Raw genomic sequence first — 23,924 nt, 5'->3', positions numbered from 1 at the left:
CATCAGTTTTTGCAGGAGTTCCATAAAATATTCAAAATTTTGCATATGCACACAAAATGTATTTTTGTATCATGTTTGTTTAAAACTAGGGACATGACCTCATCTAAAAAACCTCTTTCATTATACCACAAATATTAGTAGGGGATGCCATTGTTTTATGAGCGTGTGGATTATGTTAACGGAGCAAACTGAGCATGAATTCTTCCCTGCAATTTATTCACAATGATGGTGCAAATAGTCAAACTATCAAAATTTATTTTTAAGAGTATTTGGGGTTTCACCAATAGGTGCCATCATGACTGTCATGCTTTGTTTATGTGAACATGTAATCCTTTGAAATTGAACTAGTGAGTTAGCCGTCTGCACTTCAGCTCTTTTTTCTAGCATAGCATAGTATAATTTGATCAATTTTTAAATATAGCAATAACAAATCAAATCATACTATTTTCTTTCTTTTTATTTTTTGTAGTTAACTTTTGAATTAGAACAGCGTGAGATAAGCTGCTACTGCTGGTCTTTAGGCTACAAAAGAACAGCTCTGCTGTCCTTATCTCAGTCAGAGAGTAACTGCATTTTATAAACCTTAAGATTTCATCTGATCTATGAATGCATTTGATAGAAATTGTGTTCCACTGACCAGCGGACACAGTCTGTGTGTTTGCGATAGTGCCGTTGTGTGCGGTTGTTGATGTGGTAAAGCACAATAACACAGGCAATGAAGTACACGGCCTCGCCCGTTGGGAGGAAGTACAGGTTGGCCCGGCAGTCCCGTCCCCGGTAGCCATAGCTGGTGTAACAGGATCAAGGTGATTTCAATTCAACAAGCTGAACACTGCACAACTAACCACCATGTAAACATGGAATTTCACGGTGGGTTCTGCACACAGCTGAGTCAGCATTGCCAGAGTATAATATAATCCTCATAATAACACAAACAAAAGACCAAAACCACTGCAATGGCATTCTGGAAGGATACACCCAGTCCAGCTCCAGTCTCTCAGACGGGAGCTCCATCTTCAGATCTTCATAGTTCTGGATGTTCGAGGGGATGTACATGGTGATCGGCCGGCCGCGAATGAACATTTTGATTGACTGTCCTGGAAGATAAACATGGCAAAGGTGGAATGTTGTAGAAGTCGTACAATGAATTTACAATTGTTCTATGTTGTTAGCTTTAACATACACTGGTACCTCTACTTACGAATGTCTCCACATATGACATTTTCCACTTACGAAACAGGTAAATATTGCCTCTAGTTATGAAAGAAAGTTCTAGTTACGAAAGGTAAAAATACAGTATGGGCTGCTACCCGCAGTTCCCAAAGGTTCCTGAACTCACCATTCTTATAGCTGCTCTGCCATTGGCTATTACCTAGCATCTTCCTGGCATCCCATTGGCTAAGAGAGACCTCTATATGTAGCTAGATAGGTGTCTATGCAGCGTATTCGTCATTCGGCCCTTGACCCATGACGTGTTCTGATAGTTATACGCAAATATATTTTTGAGTATTCGCTATGGACCCCAAATAAGTGATGGAGAAAAGAGGAAAAGAAAACAAAGCAAGAGATAATGGAAAGGCATGAAAAAGGGATGCATTTGGTTGATCTCACCAAAGAATATGGCCATAATGCATCTACAATCGCCACGTTATTAAACCAAGAGGAAGTTTAAGGAGTTTAAGGCATTGCATGGGTGGTTGGAGAAGTTAAAAAGGAGAACTGGAATTCACTCTCTTGTTCGGCATGGTGAAGCACAACAAGCCAATGTCTTACCGTGCAGTTCCAAGCCTGGATAAATACAGAGGGTTGCGTCAGGAAGGGCATCCGGCATAAAACTTTTGCCAAATCAAACACTCGAATCAAACCTATGACTCCCATACCGAATTGGTCGAGGCCCGGGTCAACAACGACCGCCATTGGTGCTAACCACCTACAGGGTGCCGGTGGAAATTGGATTACTGTTGGTCGAAGAAGGAGAGGAGGAAAGTGTGTTTGTAAGAAGAGGAATGCCAAGAGTATAGGACTGAGAGTAGGGATGTTAAATGTTGGAACTATTACAGGAAAAGGTAGAGAGTTGGTTGACATGATGCAGAGGAGGAAGACAGACACTGTGTGTCCAGGAGAGCAAGTGGAAAGGTTAGAAGTTTAGGAGCAGGGTTCAAGTTTTTCTATCATGGTGTAGATAGGAAAAGAAATGGAGTAGGAGTTATCTTGAATGAGGAATTTGTTAGGAATGTCCTGGAGGTCAAAAGAGTGTCAGATAGAGTGATGAGTCTGAAGCTAGAAATTGGAGGTGTGATGTTCAACGTTGTTAGTGGGTATACTCCACAGGTAGGATATGAGCTGGAAGAGAAGGAGAAATTCTGGTTGGACTTTGATGAAGTGATGCACAGCATACCTAGAAGAGAGTTGTCGTTGGTGCAGACTTCAATGGACATGTTGGTGCAGGAAACAGAGGTGATGAGGAGGTGATGGGCAGGTTTAGTATCCAGAAGAGGAACGCAGAAGGACAGATGGTAGTTGACTTTGCAAAAAGGATGGAAATGGCTACAGTGAATACTTTCTTCCAGAAGAGGAAGAAGAGGGTGACATATAAGAGTGGAGGTAGGAGCACACAGGTAGACTACATCTTGTGTGAGGGTGAAGTTATGGGAAAGAGTAGTGGAAGCTAGACTAAGGGCAGAAGTGAGCATTTGTGAGCAGCAGTATGGTTTCATGCCAAAAAAGAGTACTACAGATGTAGTACTTGCTTTGAGGATGTTGATAGAGAAGTACAGAGAAGGTCAGAGGGAGCTGCATTGTGTTTTTGTAGATCTGGAGAAAGCTTATGACAGGGTGCCCAGAAAGGAACTGTGGTATTGTATGAGGAAGTCTGGAGTGGCAGAGAAGTATGTTAGAACGGTGCAGGACTGAGGACTGTAAGACAGTGGTGAGGTGTCCCATAGGTGTGACAGAGGAGTCCAAGGTGGAGGTGGGACTACATCAGGAATCAGCTCTGAGCCCCTTCTTGTTTGCTATGGTGATGGACCACCTGACAGACTAGTTTAGACAGTAATCTCCATGGACTATGATGTTTGCAGATGACATTGTGATCTGCAGTGAGAGCAGAGAACAGGTGGAAGAGAAGCTAGAGAGGTGGAGGTTTGTCCTGGAAAGGAGAGGAGTGAAGGTTAGCTGCAGTAGGACAGAGTACATGTGTGTGAATGAGAGGGACCCAAGTGGAAGAGTGAAGTTACAAGGAGAAGTGTTCAAGAAGGTGGAGGATTTTAAGTAGTTAGGGTCAACAGTTCAGAGCAATGGAGAGTGTGGAAAAGAAGTGAAGAAGCGTGTACAGGTAGGATGGAACGGGTGGAGAAAAGTGACAGGTGTGATGTGTGATAGAAGAGTTTCAGCTAAACTGAAAGGAAACATGTACAAAACTGTGGAGAGACCAGCGATGTTGTTTGGCCTCGAGACAGTGTCACTGAGGAAAAGACAGGAGACAGAGCTGGAGGTAGCGGAGATGAAGATGCTGAGGTTCTCTCTGGGAGTGACCATGAAGGATAGGATCAGGAATGAGTACATCAGACGGACAGCACATGTTAGAGGTTTTGGAGAGAAACTCAGAGAGGCCAGACTGAGATGGTTTGGACATGTCCAGAGGAGAGATACTGATATATTGATAGAAGGATGCTGAGTTTTGAACTGCTAGGCAAGAGGCCTAGAGGAAGACCAAAGAGGAGGTTTATGATGTAGTGAAAGAGGACATGAAGGTAGTTGGTATGAGAGAAGAGGATGCAGAAGACAGGGTTAGATGGAGGCAACTGATTAGCTGTGGCGACCCCTGAAGGGAAAAGCCGAAAGGAAAGAAGAAGAAGTTTGTTATGATGAGGCAAGAGCGCATGACCCAAAGAGGGTAAAAAGCAATGACGACAGCAGTTAAAAGGTAAATGACCATCATTTTTATTCTTTGCTCTATTCTTTGTTTTCTACATTTTGCACAACTCTCATTTATTATGTAATAATCTAATTGGCATTTGCATGGAAAACGCATCTCTACTTACAAAGTTTTCTACTAAATTTCTTCCAGAACCAATTAATTTCGTAAGTAGAGGTACCACTGTATTTACTGGGTATTTAATTAACCAAAAATCCAGGCAACATATGATTTTATCTTAAACCTTTAGGGATGAATACTGTCGTGTTTTAACCACATGTTATTGAAAACATATGCAGATGTGAATTCTTCATTCATTCATGTTGAAGTAAGTTATGGTAAAAGATAAAATAACGAAGATATTCATTTTAATATACATTTACTACCGTATACGATTTTTAATACATATTATTTTCTCCTAAAGAAAAGGTTTGTGTAATATCCAGAAACCTTTGAACAACATCCATCACAAATGACCTTTTAACAGCGTCAGAGGTCTTCTGTCTGTTCTAGTCTTATTAGACCTGAGTGCAGCATTTGATACTGTTGACCATCATATTCTTTTAAGGAGATTGGAAGAGGAAGTTTGGATTAAAAACTCAGCACTAGACTGGTTTAGGTCATATCTATCTGACCACTTTCAGTTTGTCTATGTCAATAATAAATCTTCAGATCGAGAGACTCTCACCTGTGGAGTACTTCAAGGATCTGTTCTGGGACCAATTCTGTTTAATCTGTATATGTTATCATTGGGATATATTATAAGGAAACATAACATTAATTTTCATTTTTATGCTGACAATACTCAATTATATTTATCAATTAAAACAAATGGGGTGGCACGGTGGCGCAGTGGTTAGCGCTGTCGACTCACAACAAGGCAGCTTTGGGTTCGAGTCCCTGTCTGTGCGGAGTTCGCATGCTCTCTGCATGTCCGCGTGGGTTCTCGCCGGGTTCTCCGGCTTCCTCCCACCTCCAAAAGCCTGCACTTCAGGTTGATTGGTCGGTCCCAAAATTGCCCGTAGGAGTGAGTGTGTGTGTGCTTGTTTGTATGTCTTTGTGTGTGGCTCCGCTGTGCACTGGCATCGTGCCCGGAGTGTCCCCCGTCTCACGCCCTATGCCGGCTGGGATAGGCTCCAGCTCCCAGTGATAAAGCGGCGGTACATGAAAATGAATGAATGAATGAATGATTGAATTAAAACAAATGAATCTGATCAGCTAATTAAATTGGAAACCTGCCTCAGGGATATTAAATCCTTGATGCTTCACAATTTCTTAATGTTGAACAGTAACAAAACTGAAGTTATTATTATTGGGCCGAAGCATCTTATAGATCATTTCTCTAACATTGCAATTCACTTACATAGCATTGCTCTATCCTCCGCCAATGAAGTCAGGAACTTGGGAGTGATTTTTGATCAAGATCTGTCTTTTGATTCTCATATTAAGTCTGTATCCCTGCAGCCTTCTTTCACTTGCGAAATATTGCTAAAGTTAGAAATTTCTTATCCTTTAAAGACACAGAAAAAAAATCATTCATGCCTTTGTTACTTATAGATTAGATTACTGCAGTTCCTTATTATCGGGCTGTTCTAGCTCCTCTATTGGGACTCTGCAGTTACTTCAGAATGCAGCTGTCCACTTACTGACTCGAACTGGTAGGAGAGAGTACATCTCTCCTGTCATAGCATCATTACATTGGCTCCCGATTAATTATAGAATACAATTCAACTCCTTATGATTACATATAAAGCTCTCCACTGTAAGGCTCCATCTTACATTAAAGATCTTATTGAAGTGTATCACCCACCCAGGGCCCTTCGATCCGAGGATGCAGGATTTCTGGTGACCTGTCGGGTTTTTACGAGTAGAGCAGGAGTCAGAATCTTCAGCTATCTGGCTCCTTTACTCTGGAACGCTCTCCCAGCCTCAGTCCGGCGGCAAACACCCTTAGCTTATTTAAGAGTAGACTAAAAACCCTCCTCTTTGATAGAACCTACAATTACAAATAACACACACCCCACTAGATATGCTGCTATAAGCTTAGGCAGCTGAGAGTAAATTTCTGTCTCTCCCGTTAAAGGGAGATACTCTGGAGCTCCTGTCACTTCTTCTTCTCTTTCTTTATCTTTCTATGCTCCTAGAAGTTATTACTACTGTCAAATCACACTCTTTGTCTGCACGATACTGCCATTGTCTTTGTGCCTCTTTCCCAACCGACAGGTCAAGGCGGATGACCGCCCTCCAGAGCCTGGGTCCTGCCTGGAGTTTCTTCCTCAATGAGGGAGTTTTTCCCCGCCACTGTCGCTTACAGTATGCTTGCTCTGGACGGCATTGTTGGCTTTCTATCTGTAAAGTGCTTTGAAATGTCTTCAGCAAGATGTGATTAAGCGCTATATAAATAAAAGTTGATTGATTGATCCATCACTCGTGTCAAATATAACTGTAAAATCTAATTATTTTTTGACAATCTGAAGGCAGCAGGAAAGTTCTGTAAACGCTACCTCAGATTTATATTTAGTTACAAGCTGCAAGTGCTTCATGGCGTCTTTCAGCAGAGATCTGGTCTCCTCAACTTTCCAGACTTATTATCCTCTCTACATTATCACATTATATTTTAGACTTCTTCTCGAAGGTACAGAATCAGCTGTCTGCAACATAGTTACCACTTGGAAATTCATTTTGGATAGATTTAAACTGCAGGAAACCGCCTCGGTGCGTCAGACAGAAAGCAACTTAACAGCATGTGTACCTTGGGTGTAAGTTCCTCTTTTGGACCCAGGAGACCCTGTGTGACAATGAAAAAACCATAAATAACAGGATTCTCCAAAACTAAAGTCAAAACTAACAGATTTTATGGATTAGAGCAGAAAAGTACAAAGAAACATACATGTTTGTCTTGAAATAACAACATCAACAAAATAATAATAATAATACTAATAATAATATCCATCCATCCATCCATCATCTACCGCTTATCTGGGTCCAGGTCGCGGGGGCAACAGTCTCAGCAGGGAGGCCCATACTTCCCTCTCCCCAGACACCTCCTCCAGCTCCTCCTGGGGGAGCCCGAGGCGTTCCCAGGCCAGCCAAGAGACACAGTCCCTCTAGCGTGTCCTAGGTCTTCCACAGGTCTCCTCCCGGTAGGGAGAACCTCCCCAGGGAAACGTCCAGGAGGCATCCTGAACAGATGCCCGAGCCACCTCAGCTGGGTCTGCTCGAGGCGGAGGAGCAGCGGATCTACTCCGAGCTCCTCCCTGGTGACTGAGCTCCTCACCCTATCTCTAAGGGTGCGCCCAGCCACTCTACAGAGGAAACTCATTTCAGCTGCTTGTATCCAGGATCTTGTTCTTTCAGTCATGACCCAAAGCTCATGACCATAGGTGAGAGTAGGAAAGTAGATTGACCGGTAAATCGAGAACCTCGTCTTGCAACTCAGCTCCTTCTTCAACACGACAGACCTATAGAGTGACTAAATCACAGCAGAAGCTGCACCGATCCGTCTGTCAATCACACGTTCCATCCTTCCCTCACTCGTGAAAAAGACCCCAAGATACTCCTCCACTTGGGGCAGGGACTCTCCACCGACCTGAAGAGGGCACACCACCCTTTTGCGGTCGAGAACCATGGCCTCGGATTTAGAGGTGCTGATCCTCATCCCACTCGCGTCACACTCAGCTGCAAACCATCCTAGTGCACGCTGAAGGTCCAGGTTTGATGAGGCCAACAGGACAACATTGTCTGCAAAAAGCAGGGATTTAATCCTTTGGTTCCCAAACCCGACTCCTTCCGGACCCTAGCTGCGCCTAGAAATTCTGTCCATAAAGATTATGAACTGAACTGGTGGTAAAGGGCAGCCCTGCCGGAGTCCAATATGTACCTGGAACAGGTCTGACTTACTGCCGGAGATGCGAACCAAGCTCTGGCTTCGGTCATACAGGGACCGGACAGCCCTCAGCAAAGGGCCCCTGACCCCATACTACCGGAGCACTCCCCACAAGATACCACAAGGGACACGATCAAATGTCTTCTCCAGATCCACAAACACATTTGGGCTGGTTAAGCAAACTCCCATGAACCCTCGAGCACTCAATGGAGAGTGAAGAGCTGGTCCAGTGTTCCACGACCGGGACGAACACCTCATTGTTCCTCCTGAATCTGCGGTTCGACTATAGGTTTAATCCTCCTCTCCAGTACTCTGGAATAGAATTTCCCCGGTAGGGTGAGGAGTGTGATCCCCCTATAGTTGGAACACACCCTCCGGTCCCACTTTTTGAAAAGAGGGACCACTGCCCCGGTCTGCCAATCCAGACGTACTGTCGCCGACTGCCATGCGATGTTGCAGAGACGTGTCAACCACGACAGTCCCTGCACATCCAGAGACTTAAGGTACTCAGGGCGAATCTCATCCACCCCCAGTGCTTTGCCACCGAGGAGTTTGGCAACCACCTCGGTGACATCAGTTTGGATGATGGACGAGTCCACCTCTGCGACCTCAGCCTCTGCTTCCTCTGTGTAAGACATGGAAGCGGGATTGAGGAGATCCTCAAAGTATTCTTTCCACCTCCTGACAATATCCCCAGTCGAGGTCATCAGCTCTCCACCTCCACTGTAAACAGTGTAGGTTGTGCACTGCTTTCCCTTCCTGAGGCGCCGAATGGTTTGCCAGAATTTCTTCGAGGCTGGCCTCCCCGAACTCTTCCAAGACCTGAGTTTTTGCCTCTGCGACTACTTGAGCTGCAGTGCGCCTGGCCTGCCTGTACCTGTCAGCTGCCTCTGGAGTCCCACAATTCAACAAGATTTGATAAGACTCTTTCTTTAGCTTGACGGCATCCCTTACTTCCGGTGTCCACCACCGGGTTTGGGGGTTACCACCGCGACAGGCACCAGAGACCTTGAGACCACAGCTACGAGCAGCCGCTTCGACAATGGAGGTGGAGAACATGGCCCACTCTGACGCAATGTCCCCAGCCTCCTGCCGAATCTGGGAGAAGCTCTCCCGGAGTTGGGAGTTGAAGATCTCACTGACAGAGGGTTCTGCCAGACGTTCCCAACAGACTTTCAAAACATGTTTGGGCCTGCCGAGTCTGTCTGTCCCCCTGCTCTGCCAGCGGATCCAGCTCACCATCAGGTGGTGATCAGTTGACAGCTCTGCCCTTCTCTTCACCCAGGTGTCTAACACACACGGTTGGAGGTCTGATGATATGACAACAAAGTCAATCATCGACCCTCAGCCTAGGGTGTCCTAGTGCCATGTGCACTTATGGACATCCCTGTGGTTGAACAAGGTGTTCGTTATGGACAAACTGTGACTAGCACAGAAGTCCAACAACAGAAGACCACTCGTGTTCAGATTGGGGAGGCCATTCATCCCAACCACCCCTTTCCAGGTGTCACTGTCATTGCCCAAGTGAGCGATGAAGTCCCCAAGGAGAACAATGGAGTCCCCAGTCAGAGCACTATTCAGTACCCAGAGATTTCAGAGAAGTGATAGTTCTGTTATCTCACTACATGAACAGAACTGTATGTAGTTAGATGCCTGTTTTTGTCAGATGCCCGAGTAGCATTTTGGATACTACATTGACTGTCCCATTCCAAACTGAAACCATAGCTGGACAGACTGTTCATGCTAGCCAGGTAGTTTGACTCAGAAATCGTTTTCGTTTTCGGTGTCGTTCCTGCTGTTCAGACTTTCTGCTCAAAAACATGAAAATTGTTGGAACAGTTATGACACTCTAAAATTATGTTAACTGGGAAGTCTGTGTATAGTTAGTGATGGGCAAATGAAGCTCCATGAAGCATTGAAGCTTTTCATCCCAATAAGTTCACTGCGGTTCAAAGCTTCAACTAACAATGTCAGCAAAATATGGAAGTATGCAGAACATGTATATTTTAGTGATGGCAGTTCACTGTGTGTGTGTGTGTGTGTGTGTTTGTGTATAAAAAAAAAAAAATAAAAAAAAAAATTAATAATTCCCGTAGGGAAATTATTAACTCCCAAGTGCTAGCACACGTATACAGTACACACACGCATGCACGCACACACACACACACACACACACACACACACAGGCAGTATAGAAAATCATCATTTGGACATGACGAAAATGAAAATACAGTAAACATGTACAGTGAGGGGAGGGTGGTTGGGGTTGGGGTATGGGCAATGATTGTGCTTTTATAACTTTGAGGTATAGCCAGTGATTATGCTTGGGTTGTTTCATTGGTTTTTATTTAAAAAACAACATTTTTTGTCCACTATATAAACTGTATGACTCATAAAAAAACAAAACCAGAAGAACAAATATCCAACTGTCAAGCATGTTTATCAATGCGTTTTATTCAAATATATGGGTGGGGAGATAATAATAATAATAATAATAAAAATAATAACAATAATACAGCTGAATATCTTTTGGGTTTATTTCAAAGAAACTCATTGGATGAATCAAGATTGAACAAACAGACATCCTTGAGAAGATTAAAATTTAACTACAAAGAAGTCTGTCATGAACAAATTAGACAGCAAGATTATTCTATGAATATAATATGTTTAGATTTTTAGATTATAAACAAAACAATAGGCATGCAGCTGCAACCAACTAGCACCAGAAAGTTAGCCAACTGTCTGGACTTCTGGAAAACGTCTGAACTGAAAATACAGTAGCTTACTTCACTTACTGTGACTCAGATCCCATCACCTGAACTGAGTGTAAATTAAATGACAAGCAGCCGTACTTTGCCCAGAATTAAAGTTTGTGACATTCACTAGAATAAACAGGTCTGGGGTGACACAAACACACTATCATAAATCATAAATTCTTCAAGGCATTGGTCTAATCTGCAATGTTTAAGAGAAGCCTTGCTAAACTTAACTTTGGAGTGTCTTTTCCAAAACCCTTTGGTTTGTTAAGCTACATTTTGGTAAGTAGTTTACTTCTAGTTGAACTTTCACTCATCGTACTTTGCTTTCATGTGGAGGAGTTTCTAGGGCTCCATAACTAACAATAGTCCTTCACTTGATGCAGCGTGCTTTTCCTTCGTGTGTGTGTGTGTGTGTGTGTGTGTGTGTGTGTGTGGAGGGGGGGGGTTTAGGGCTTCGTATAGAACAACAGTCCTTTCCTTCCAAATATACTACTTTCTCTTAGTTCTGTGCAACCCTTTTGTTGTCTTGTGCAGCTGCATGTTTCTTTGAAGCCATACGCTACCTGCCCCTTCTGTTTTCCAACACTCTCCAGCTGCTCCAAACTTCACATTCTCTCTACATCATAACACTGCATGTGGACTTCCTTTCAAACATGCAAATCGCTTATGAATCGAGCCTCTTTTGGCAGTATGTGCCTTCAGACTACTGTGGAATTTATTAGCTACTGCTAACGCCACCCAAAGCTGTTTAAGTCAATCCACTGGACGTTAAGAAAGTTCTTGAAGACATTTCGTCTCTCATCCAAGAGACTTCTTCACTTCTTCAAAACTGAAGAAGTCTCTTGGATGAGACACTTGTACGAGAGCAATTGCATACAAGCTGTTCTCATACATGGTACAATAAATTAACATAGCTATCATACGTGACTAAAACACTAGCTGTTTAAAATGAGCTGGACAGCGCCGGTGACCTGTCACATCTACTGGTCAAGCAGAACATGTGATGTGGTGATTATAAAGTTGACAAATACATCACCTGCACTCGCAATCGTCTCCTTAGCCCGACTGTGGAGACAAGAGAACAACTGTCAGACAAATGTAGGAGATCACTTCTATAAAAACAAGGCAGTCAGAGACTGCTACATCCCACGACACTCTTGAATTCAAAATTTTACTCTCCACCTACACATTTTTGAGCTTCTGGCTTCCTGAAGTGTTGCTTTTTGTTTTGTGATTATATTTCATCAGGTTTCAGAGATGTGCACGTAAAAAGGCATAAAAGTTCAAGTTTTCAAGTTCAAGGTTGTGATTTAATTTTCATTCTCTTCCCCCCCTCTATATAACACCTTTTGTTTCGTCTTTCTATCTTATCCAGTTCCTGAGATATGTGCAAAAAATGTACAAAAGTTGAAATTTGACCTTAACCTAGTTTCTTCAAAGTCAAAGTAATCATCTCATTTTCGTCCCCTTTGCTACACGACTAATGTGCTTTTTCTTTCACGGACTGATGGATGAACACACAAACACTGACAATTACAATACATCACTGCTTCGCAGGATGTAATAAGAATTAGATGTGGGATTGTGGGGTGAAAGCTGTGATTGATTGCAGCTTGACTCACTTCTCCAAACTCTGGGAGCGGGTGAGGAGGCTGGCTGACGATGCTGCCCTCTTGTCCAGAGGTTTCCTCTGCCTCTCGGGGTTTCCCACCTTCTCACTGTGCCTACGAACCCTGAAAAACCAGAAGTTATCAAACTCAGGCTCCAAAGGTAAGCAGTTGCTTTAGCAGTTACACACTAAAGATCACACAGATGCAATTCGACATGCAAGTGTTTAACGACTGGAAACTAGAAAGAAACATCCGTTTGTCTCACAGTCTCATTGGATGAATCAAGTTGAATCCATCTTGAACTGTAGTTTTTTTTTGTTTCAAAAAAAGAAATAGAATCGTTGGCATTCAGTCCTGATAAATTATTGGAGGTTATTCTGACAATAATCACAATAACCTTATCAAAATAACCTAGACGTAGAAGAAGCATAGTCTTTGTATCACTATTGTCTCATTATTATCTTTACTATTGGCTTCTGCAGATGAACATACATGCACTCATTGTTTCAATGACACTTTTAACTTCACTTTAAAATAAGATATTGGAAATTAATGTTGAATAGTCTTTCTAAATATTTTTCTGATCATCTATTGGACTCGATAATTTTTATTTGTATTATTCTATTACAGGCCTCAAGAAAAAGACTAACAGAAATTTTTCTGATATGGTGGCAAACTTTAATGTGTAATAAATCATTGCCATCAATTAATGAATTAATTGCCACGTCTCAATATAACAATTCTTAGTTTAGTCCTGAGGCTGAAAGTCATAGCTCTACTGAGATCTATATTCCCAAACCCTCAAGCATAATTATTTTAGGTGTTTATGAATGATTAAGTTCTACTTAATTAAATTCATTACATCATGACGGTGTCTCTGCTGTGGCACCTCTGTGACAGCAGTGGAGGTAACAATAGCACTAACTGACACATCTGTGCAAATACAAGATGGAAAGTCAGGACTAGGCTGTGATGTTTTGGTGATGGATTATACGTGATCCAAACCCAACCCTAACCCAACCCAAAGGACTGAAATAAGCAGCTTGTAGCAGTAAGCGGCTAATTCAGAGAAAATCACCTGAAAACAGGGAGACAGCACAAAGTTTAGAAGCTCCTCATCCCCCAATGAGAGGACTAAATCAACCACCATGAAAGGAAAGGGAACTTTTTTTTTTTTTTTTTTGCATAGTCCATTTCCTCACAAAGGACAGCTCAGAGCAGAAGAAACAGAAGTCAAGAATGACCTCAACTGAAATGAATTAGACAAGTAAAAAAAAGAAAGCACTTTCAGGACCTTTGTGTTCTAAAAAAAAAAAAATCAGACAATCAGAGAATAACTAACGTCATGCTTGATTAGAGTAAAACAGGATTGGGATGAAAAAAATCAATATTTAAAAGCAGCAGTTATGTTCCTGCGATACCCAGTTGAATAGCTGCACACCTCCAACCTTTCTCATTCATACCCCATGTTACCTAATTCTGATTTTTGTACATGTTGTATTCATTTAAACATCACATTTTCCACTGGCCTTTCATTTTTTTAGTTTATGTGTGCTGTGAAATTAATTTCAGAAATGTCACTCGGTCTAGATGAGGGCTACTATTATGTCCCCTCACAGCTTTTTATTTTCGCTGCCCTCTCCCCGAACACATGGAGACGAAAGCAGACAGAGGCCAGGGCGAACGTGATGACAGAAAATTTCATCCCTCCTGGTTTTCCCACCCTACAGTGTAATTATTGTACACAAAACTGTTTTTTGTGAGGGTTTTGCAGGACAACAGGGGTTTGCAGTCACACAAGACATTCATCTTTTAAAGCCATGCAATTAATGGCAACAGAAAAAATATTATTCTCATTATTATGATAATTCTGACGACAGTGTTGATGAAGGAAGGGAAGGATGCTGGGATAACGCACAGCGACTTTGTCTCTCCTTCCTGGATGGGACCCAGGGTTGCAGCACGTGAGATGACGTTCCGGTCTGATGTTCTGCCTGGGGAAGAGCCACAGCCCATCTCCTCTGGAGAACACCTTCCATCCTGGAGATCCTCCCTCTGCAGACCTGCGACTACAGCAGACTGACAGGGCGCTTCCACCGACGTCATCCAATTGATCTCCTTTTCCTGCTTGCCTCTTCCCTCTTCATCTTCCTCTTGTACTTCGTCCTCCTCTTCCAAGCCAGGGACGCGGTAAAGCTTAGCACGAGTTCCATCAACAACAGGCTTCCGAGGTGGGAGGGCGTCCTCTAGTTGTAGGCTGTGGGTCTGCCTGAAGACATGGACCTTGTCCTGTCCGGTTGCCTGCCCTGAAGCAGACGGTTCTGTCTGGGTAGACTGGTCCATTGTTGCTGGTTTGGGACTTGACTTCACAGACATTGAGTTCAGTATGCGGCCATTCATATTGGTCATGATGCCATCTGACAGTTGGCTAAAGATAGTTTAAAGACTCAAGTCAACACAGAGAAGTCATACAGGCAGATCACAAGTACACTTACACTATGACAAAACACAACACAATATGGATTCTGAACTGACTAGTCTAGCCCTTTGCCTATAAGAAATCTTGCTTCACATGAAGTGAAGCTCTGCACCGTCGGTTTCATTTTCTTCAATTCACAAACTCATTTGGGGTCAGTACCAGTACCTGGGAGCAGGGTAGAGGTTTCCCTCGCCGGTTGAGCTGGTAGACCATTTTCTGCTGCTAGCGCAACCTTCTGAGCAACACACTTGATTGATTACTTGTGCTGCTCCCGGGTTAACTGAGTGGGATTAAAGTGGGTTGTTAGTTATTACACTGAATCAGAGAGCTGGGCATAGTATAGGTAAACCTCAGCTTATGTCGCTAACTCGTTCGATGAGATGTGACATAAGTCAAAACAACAAATTAACTAGCCTCCAGGTTGAACTGAAGATAACCATTGCCAGTTCTGTGCTGTACTTTATGAATGTATTTTAAATAATATTTTCCATTAGTTCATTCATCCATCTTCTACTGCTTTCTACACTGTCGTGGGTCACAGGGAGCTGGAGTCTATCACTGCTGGCTTGGGCGTGAGGTGGGGGAAACTCCGGTCGCGACGCCAGTGCACCACGGAGCCACACAGAGACGCAGACAAACTCTCATACAACTACAACACTAATACAACTTTTAGAATTCCACTAAATGTGGGGAAGGACTTGTGGTGTATATCTGGTTAAACTTATTTTAAGCTTACAAAGAATTTTATTTTATTTTATTTTAGTGGATATTAGAGAATGTAGTACAGAGACAGTAGTACAGAAAAAACGTTGCCATCTCTTCTTCAGCCACTTCTTCCTCATTGCTGGTCACAGGGGTTGCTACGGGTCAATAATTTGATATTATATGTGGCCTTCAGTGGAAAAAGTTTGGACACCTCTTGTTTAAATGGTTTTGGGTGGGAAAAATATCTGACGGACAATTTAATCTAATCACAACACAAATAGAAGATAGTGTATGTATGAAGCATACTGAGTGACAGACTTTATAATAGATATAACATGCTGAATAGGACTCACCTGCGATGAGCTGCTGTTTCAGTAAGGGTAGGAGCTGGTCATGGAGGCGGATCCGGCGCAGAGCATTAGCCAGTGAGGCTTTCAGCAGCGTGATCTCATCCTCGTGTCTCTGCAGACGCATCTCCATTATGGCAGCCTGGTCTGGGAACTCGGCACTGCTGTCGGCCGACATGCCATCTACAAATTCACACGGTGGACGATTTATACAGATGGCTTCAAAACAGGGCTTCTCGTACAATATCATGCTTGAATGTGCTTCAAAATCCAAGAACGATTTCCAGCAGATGTACAGTGTGCCCTCGCGCATTCACGCATCAACACTTACAACTCCACCTCATCGCAGATTTTTGGTAGGCAGTCACGTGATACGTACGTGCATTCTATTGGCTGACGGCATCCAGAAGTGCGCTCTTTTCCGTCAGTCTCGGACTTCCGTGAGACAAAAGTCAAGTCAAAGTCAGCTTTATTGTCAAGTGTACCACATATGCATGACATACAGCACAGATGAAATTGCAGTCCTCTCTGACCCACAGTAAACAGGCAGTACAACAGGCAGTACAACACAGTACAACAGGTAGTACAACATAGGAAGTACAATACCGGCAGTACAACAGAGGCAGGACAACATAGGCAGTACAACACAGGAAGGACCACACAGGCAGTCGATCAGAGTGTGGGAAAAGATAATACAGATAGAAAGTAGGGCTGTCAGTTTAACGCATTAATTAGATCAAGTAATTACGCTGCAAATTAACGCGCTATAAAAATTAATGCAATTAATCATGAGTGGCAAGTCAATGCGCAAGCATTTTAAATTTAACCCGTAGGCTGCAGTGGCACGTCACTTTGTACCTGCGCCTCTATTGATTCTGGATAGTTGCTCCTGGCATGTGTGTGTGTGTGCGTGTGTGTATGTTTGGTTCAGTGCAACTTCTGTATGTACAGCATGCTGCTCAAAATTTACAGCCTCCCTGCAGAACTAATGCGGTTTTTGTTTTATATTACTAAAAGATGGAATTCGACGCTCTCTATGATCTCACGGTACCTGAGGAACCACGAGGCTGTGAATGCCACTTTGGACACACAGAAGCACAAACTGGCCACACTGACCAACCTAGAGTGTGACAGACTACAGAAGCTGGAAGTTGTTCTTGAACCCTGCAAGTAGTCCCTCTCTCACACGCACACTCCACACTCTCACTTGCTCACACATACACACACTAACCTCACTTCGCCTCACCTCTCATTCTCTCCACCTTCATACACTCACCTCTCCCTCCAGCTCTCCCATACACCACTATCTCTCATTTACTCACACACACAAACACACGTCAGTAATGATGTGAGAACATTATTGCCATGTTTTTGTCCCACTGCAGATATGTGAGAGAGCTGCTTGGAGGTGAGAGCTATGTTTCATGCTCCTTGTTGCTACACAGGATAGAGAGGGTTGAGGTATGTGTGTGACTGAGAAGACCAATGTTTTGTGAGTGCTTTCGTTAGAAAGTCCTATGTAACAAATTAATATTCCTTCTTTTAAGGTGTGGATTGAGGAGATGCTGCAAGGATCAGAAGCCAGACCTGCTGCCCCTCAACCCACAGAGGACAAGCCAGTAGCAAAGAAGAGCCTCCTCCTGCTGTCTTCAGACTCTGACTTGGACAAGGAGGAGCAGGGGCCTCTAGCCCGCTACAAAGCTGAGAATGCATTGGAATGCATGAGTGTCCACTTGAGTAGGGGGCAGCTCACGCAGGAGCTTATGAACAGCTGTCCTCTCTTACTCGCAAATACCTGGCTACCCCTGCCACGTCTGTGCCATGTGAGAGACTCTTTTCACTCGCAGGTAACATAATTCAAAAGAAGAGGGCAGCCTTACACTCAGACAATGTTAGCAAGCTTGTTTGTCTGAGCAACTGGCTCAAGGACACATAGAGTTGTCTGTTGTCAGTTCCTGTAACGTTAGCTTACCCTTAAATGCCTGTTGGCATCTTGCTATTGATGTTGCCTTATTTAGAGGTATGTTATACTATTCATTTTGAATTGGTGTATTGAGTCAACATTAGTATTCATTTTGACTGGGTCTGCTTATGGGCCAATTTGAGACTCAGCCTTATTTTATTTCTGAATTTTATTTATCTGTATTTGTATTGCATTTTTGAGAAATGAACCTGGCCTAATTGGTTTACTGATGTGCTTGACCTTTTTTCTTTTGAATTTCATTTATGAAGCACACTTAAACAATAAAAATATGGATGTCAAATCTTCTCTTCTTGGTGTATTCTACTTATTAGTCATGCACTACAATTTTGTAATGTCCTAGAATTTAAATTCTTTATTTGGGGGCCTTTAACAGGTATGAGATTAAAATGCGATTAATTAGAATAATCAATTACAAATCCTGTAATTAGATTAATTTTCTTAATCGCTTGGCAGCACTAATAGAAAGTGGTTTAATATCAGTATGGGGAGGGTTCATAAACGTTTAAATTATCGTAAATAATAAGATAAATAGATTGCAATCTCGATCGCAGATTCCTCAATCGCATGTGGTTCCTGGAACGCATTATCCGCAAAGACCGAGGGTGCACTGTATTTGAGTCTCATTATCAGATTTTACCTTCAATCAAAAGCAAAATATAAAGAACAGAGAGCCAAATATGAAAACTAGTAACTTTATATAAACTATAAATCAACTATCCAACAATTAGATCTCCTGCCACAGCCATAAAACTTTACATCTGATTTCTTCTCCTTTGACAGGTTAAAAGAAGCAATATAAAGTTTTAACAATCAAACACCTTTCTACAGTTTCCTGATCCGTACGCCTCCCCGAAGGAGACCGACCTCATAACCTACAGGGCTTAAAGGATCCGCTGCTGCAGGATCCCTCAAAGATCTAATGGTCTGTTTCATGGGCCAGTCCTTTCCTATCCAATCAAAATCCAATTGGAATGTGTTGACTAGTTCTGCTAACTAACAAATCAGCTAAATGACACACAAACAGTCCCTGAATACTTAGAGTACAGTATATGAAGAGCTTAAAAATGTTAGATTCCCCAATGTCAAACTTCCTTTACAGAAAATTCACACTTCCTCCCTGATGTATCAGAGACCTCTGGACTGACGCCAGTGCAAGCAAAGGAAGTGTTTGATCACGTGACACGAGACACTCAGTGGGAATTTCCAGTGTTTCCACTTGTAATGCCACTACAAAGAAATCTGCCAAAAAACGGAGGAGTTGGTAAAACAATATTTGTTGTGATACTGACACACAACTCTAGACATCTGATATGACAGAACACTAACACTCTTCTATCCTTGACAAAGCGGGTTCTAATAAAAATGATACCAATCTAACCGTCCTTGACATTTGCACAATCAAGTTACGTCACATTCACCACTCTGGAAACAGTCCCTTTTCAAATTAAATTTTCATTCACTAATAAATTGTTAACAATTCTGCTTTATAATTTTTTTATCTGTTAGTTTGATTTCAGTGAAATTCAATTAAATTTATATTTTTTCAATTAAAACCAATCGTCAAAGAAGGGAAAATATCTTACCATTTCCTCTGCATGTGAAACATTTGAAGAGGAAGTACTTCGTTTCCCTGGCAGCGGTTTCACACCTATAAAACTAGAAAGGCACTCAGTGGAGTGCATTCCTCTGGCAAGCCCTTTTAGAGAAGACATGTGTGATTAAATTGGCTCCTGTCATCGTTCTCACTTCCTTAAAGAATGGTTGAAAAAATATGGATCTTTCCCAATAGTCACCAAACCCTACTTTGAGACTATGCTTCCACTTCCACTCAGTTTCATAGAAAACCATCAAATTGCTAAAGCTAAATTAAAATAAAAAAGGTAAAAGTTGGAAATGCTGGAATGGAAAAATTGACTTTAGTTGTTGATACAGTTAAGATTGATGAGAATTAGATAATTGATAAAAGGCAAGCTGTTTTGTGTTTTCTAGTCTTAATGCATGGCAAACTGCTGCTGATGGTACCCTCACATTTAGCATGTGGATATCTCTCAACACAGAATCCCATATTACCTAAACTGTATTTTGATTTAAATAACATGCACATAAAATGTATTCCACAGGGATATATTCACATAAACAAGAATATCTCTGGTATGTCAGTCAAAAAACAAAAATACCCAAGAATCTTGTGAAATGCTTAGGTTTGATAAATAGTAGGCCTTCTTGCCTATGCAGACTTTAATAGATGCTTTAATCACCTTCCTAAACCCTTCTCACTGATTATAAACAATTACAACATTCCAGCCCTCCTTTTATGAGGCTGAAATGTAAATGGAAAAGGTTCAGGAACACACAAACACACACTAGGAGTTGACTCCCACTGTGGGCCTCCAGCTGCTTTCTTCAGAAGGGGGAAAAAAAGCCTCACAATTCAACATGGAACATTAAAGGTCCGACAATATTCGCAAATAAACAAGTTTCCCTTTGGAAATCCAGCTGAACAATGCTCTTGAACTCAATGTTCATCAGTCCACTAGATAAGCGATCCCCAACCCCGGGCCGCAGACTGGTATTTGTCCATGGGTCATTAGGTACCGGGCCACACAGAAGAAAAAAGAATTTACATTACGTCCGTTTTATTCATTTCGGAGTCTGACAGACGTTTTATTTTGAAAAGTGACGTCCGTGCGGAATGAAGCACAGACGAATGCATGCATCTGTCCCGATTGACAGATCTCGGTCACGTGACAGGTTATCAACCCACACAATGAAGCGGCTCTGGATAAAAGTCAAGGCAGATTATCCTGATATCGCCCAAAATGTACCCAAAACCCTGCCCCCATTTTCAACCTCCTGTCTTTTTGGAGCAGAATTTTCTGCAGTGACCGTAAAGAAAACCAAACAATGGAGTAGACCGGACGTCCGGAACACACTTCAGGTGTCATTGTTGATGTCTGCATTTTACATAAAACCACTGTGGTGATTTATTATTAGACTACAGCTGCCCTGGCGTCATTAACAATTATCAAGCAAATGAAGACCGGTCCGTCAAAATATTGTCTTAGATGAAACCGGTCCGTGGCGCTCCTCTAGATCTAGACATTTTTGTTTACTGTATTTGGTTCATGCTGAAGCCACGGACAATTTCAGAGTTTTGTATCGGGATGGAGAATATGACTTGAAATGACAAATATTAATTCATTTAAATTAGTATCTATTTATATAAAAGTATTTTTTGAAAAGAAATCAATGTTTGATATAAAATTTTATGCTACAGTATTCTCAAATGATCACAAATTTGAAATATCACGATTACAATTGTGAATTAATTGCCTTATTCGGTTCAGATCTGGTAAGTGGAGACTGAGGCCACTGCAGGACTGCTCTGAAGACTCAAAGTGGGAGACAAAGTAATGATATACCTCCTCACCACCTGAAGTTCTACCAAAACAAAAGTCATCGGGATGTTCCAAAATTAAAAGCCCTGATTTAACAAAAATTCATTGCTGAAAATCAGAAACACAGGAGAACCTGATCAGACTGAATGAGAGCCATTACTTGTGCCAAAAGACAACACTGTACATAAAGCAAATCGAACAGCATTTCAATGACAACAAAACCCACAGCATGGGGCAGGTGATCAGAACAATTACGAACTGGTCCACATGGCATCCCACAGCAGTGCCCTAAACACATGTGCACACCAACTTGCAGCCGTCTTCACTGACAAATTCATTGGTCCCTGAAGGAAGCCACAGTCCAATCTGCTTGGAGTCTACAACCCTAATCCCTGCCCCAGTGTTCTTGAATGACTGACCTGTTGCCTTAACACAACGCAATGTTTTGAAAGACTGGTTACAGACATCATCAAGGTCCGCATCCCTGCCAACCTGAACCAGTACCAGTTTGCCTACAACACCAACAGATGCTTTGAAGATGCAATCTCACCCATGCTTCGTACCTTACTGCTCTCACACACCTGAAGAACATCAGCACCTACAGTATGTGAGGATGCTGCTTGTTGATTTTAGCTTTGGCTCAATAACATCAACTCAGGCAGAGGTGAATAGCTGCTGTCACTGGGCCTCGACCACTACCCAGTTGGATAAGGACTTCCTCTCCAATAGATCACAACACATGAAACTCAGCCCCCTACAAAGAGGATGTTCAAGGCCTCACATACTCGAGTTAGACCAATGAACTGTTCCTCAACACAAAACACATGGTATCGAGATACAGTTTGGGAAGCAGACAAGCCAGTGGAGCACACAAAGGAGTTTGCGGTGTTAACTTGACCTCCAAATTCCCCAGATCTCATTTCAGTTGGAATGTGCTGGACCAAGAAGAGCGATCCACGGAGACCCCATCCACAACTTGTGGACTTGAAGGACTAGCTGCTGTCTTGCTGCCAGATACCACAGCAGAGTCCATGCCTTGATGGGTTAGAGCCATTTTGACTCCAAAGATGAAACCAGTATGATGTTAGGCAGGTAATGGTCATCATAATGTTACGGCTAATCAGCGTATATCTTCAATGTCACTGGTATTAATACGGTAAACATCATTACTTCTATTTCACTTTTAAGCTACTGTATGAAAATATGGAATGAGACTCATAAGATCATGACATATTATCTCTTTTGTAGAATTCAATGGGCAAATTCCTAAGGTCTTGTTTCATCAGTTCAGTAACTACACATGTAAAACGTGCTAAGCTGTAACTTCCCCTTAACACACATGTATATATGCTAGGACTGTCAAACAATATAAAGGCTGGCATCCAGTGACGTGCAGTGAGGTTCATGTCTGGTGAGGAACTGATTTAATCATAATTAAATTTACAAACATATAAACCTACAGTGTAGCTTATTCACCATTTAATTATCAACAGTGAGTTGGTTATTTTTAAAGTCTCAGAGCAGAATTATTTACACAAACTGTAACACACAATTAGCACATTTGATTAATGCAAATGTTGTTATGTTGTTACCCACATGTTTATATGTTACGTTTACTTATAAATGAAGTCTATGTGCCGCTCCTTCTGAACAAAAAGCAGTGAAAAAATTTAGAGTTGAGATATGTAATTATCCATTTTTATAATAAGGCAAGGGCAGTGGAAAACAAATGGCCGTAGTTTGCTGTCACTTCTTCTACGGCCAAGGAAGAGGAATCCTCAGCCGAGTCCCTGGGATCACCTGCGCCCCCTACCATGAGGCCGGAGAAATGTGTCCCTCACTGCGTGCCTCTTCTCAGCTGTTTCAGGACTGCTCGACTCAAGAAAGACATTACACACATACAGTTGTTGACAAAAAAACCCCACTGTACATTATATACATTATGAAAATTTACTTCATAGAGCAAACATTTTAATATTTTAATAGCGACATATAGAGAAATAGCATTACGGTCTCACTGTATAGCATGCCAGCACAAGTCATTGTGCAATCCACGGTGAGGCTCAGCTGGCTGGTGCCTCACCGCAGGTCTCTTCTCCGTATTTCAGCGGTAAATGTGAAAATTTAGCGATTTTGAGTAAAAATGTAGCCACAAGAGGACACAAGCCAGTGTCTTATTGTGCCGGCCCCAAGCCCGGATAAATACAGAGGGTTGCATCAGGAAGGGCATCCGGCGTAAAGCTTTTGCCATATCAAACATGTGAATCAAACCTATGACTTTCAGACCGGATCGGTCGAGGCCCGGGTTAACAACGACCGCCATCGGCACTGTTGACCTGCAGGGCACCGGTGGAAATTGGACTACTGTTTTCGTTGAAGTAAGAGAGGAGGAAAGTGTGATCGTAGGAAGAGAGACAAGAGCAACGCCAAGAGTGTAGGACTGAGAGTAGGGACGTTGAATGTTGGAACTATGACAGGAAAAGGTAGAGAGTTGGTTGACATGATGCAGAGAAGGAAGGTAGACATACTATGTGTCCAGGAGACTGGGTGGAAAGGTAGCAAGGCTAGAAGTTTAGGATCAGGGTTCGAGTTGTTCTATCATGGTGTAAATAGGAAAAGAAATGGAGTAAGAGTTATCTTGAAAGAGGAGTTTGTTAGGAATATCCTGGAGGTAAAAAGAGTGTCGGATAGAGTGATGAGTCTGAAGCTAGAAATAGAAGGTGTGATGTTCAACGTTGTTAGTGGGTATGGTCCACAGGTAAGATGTGAGCTGGAGGGGAAGAAGAAATTCTGGTTGGACTTTGATGAAGTAATGCAGAGCATACCGAGAAATGAGAGTT

The 23,924-nt window shown here is 42.4% G+C and overlaps 1 protein-coding gene across 2 annotated transcripts in view; it reads right to left on the bottom strand.

Moving 5' to 3' along the window:
* The window catches only part of eml3 (EMAP like 3), a 63,710-nt gene that overhangs the window by 17,695 nt on the left and 22,091 nt on the right, over positions 1-23,924 (bottom strand). The window contains exons 2-9 of one of the 2 annotated variants that reach the window (XM_068307632.1): positions 15,709-15,885; positions 14,816-14,930; positions 14,090-14,599; positions 12,184-12,294; positions 11,598-11,626; positions 6,669-6,704; positions 977-1,097; positions 638-787 (exon numbers count right to left, since the gene is read on the bottom strand). In XM_068307632.1, coding sequence (XP_068163733.1) covers positions 638-787; positions 977-1,097; positions 6,669-6,704; positions 11,598-11,626; positions 12,184-12,294; positions 14,090-14,599; positions 14,816-14,930; positions 15,709-15,885 — 1,249 coding nt within the window. The remainder of the gene's footprint in view (positions 1-637; positions 788-976; positions 1,098-6,668; positions 6,705-11,597; positions 11,627-12,183; positions 12,295-14,089; positions 14,600-14,815; positions 14,931-15,708; positions 15,886-23,924) is intronic. The other variant, XM_068307633.1, reaches the window with a different exon arrangement.

The sequence above is a fragment of the Antennarius striatus genome, chromosome 23 (assembly GCF_040054535.1).
Source record: "Antennarius striatus isolate MH-2024 chromosome 23, ASM4005453v1, whole genome shotgun sequence".
NCBI classification, from domain to species: Eukaryota; Metazoa; Chordata; class Actinopteri; order Lophiiformes; family Antennariidae; genus Antennarius; species Antennarius striatus.
Note: the sequence above shows the minus strand (reverse complement) of the source record. Positions and strands in the feature narration are given on the sequence as shown.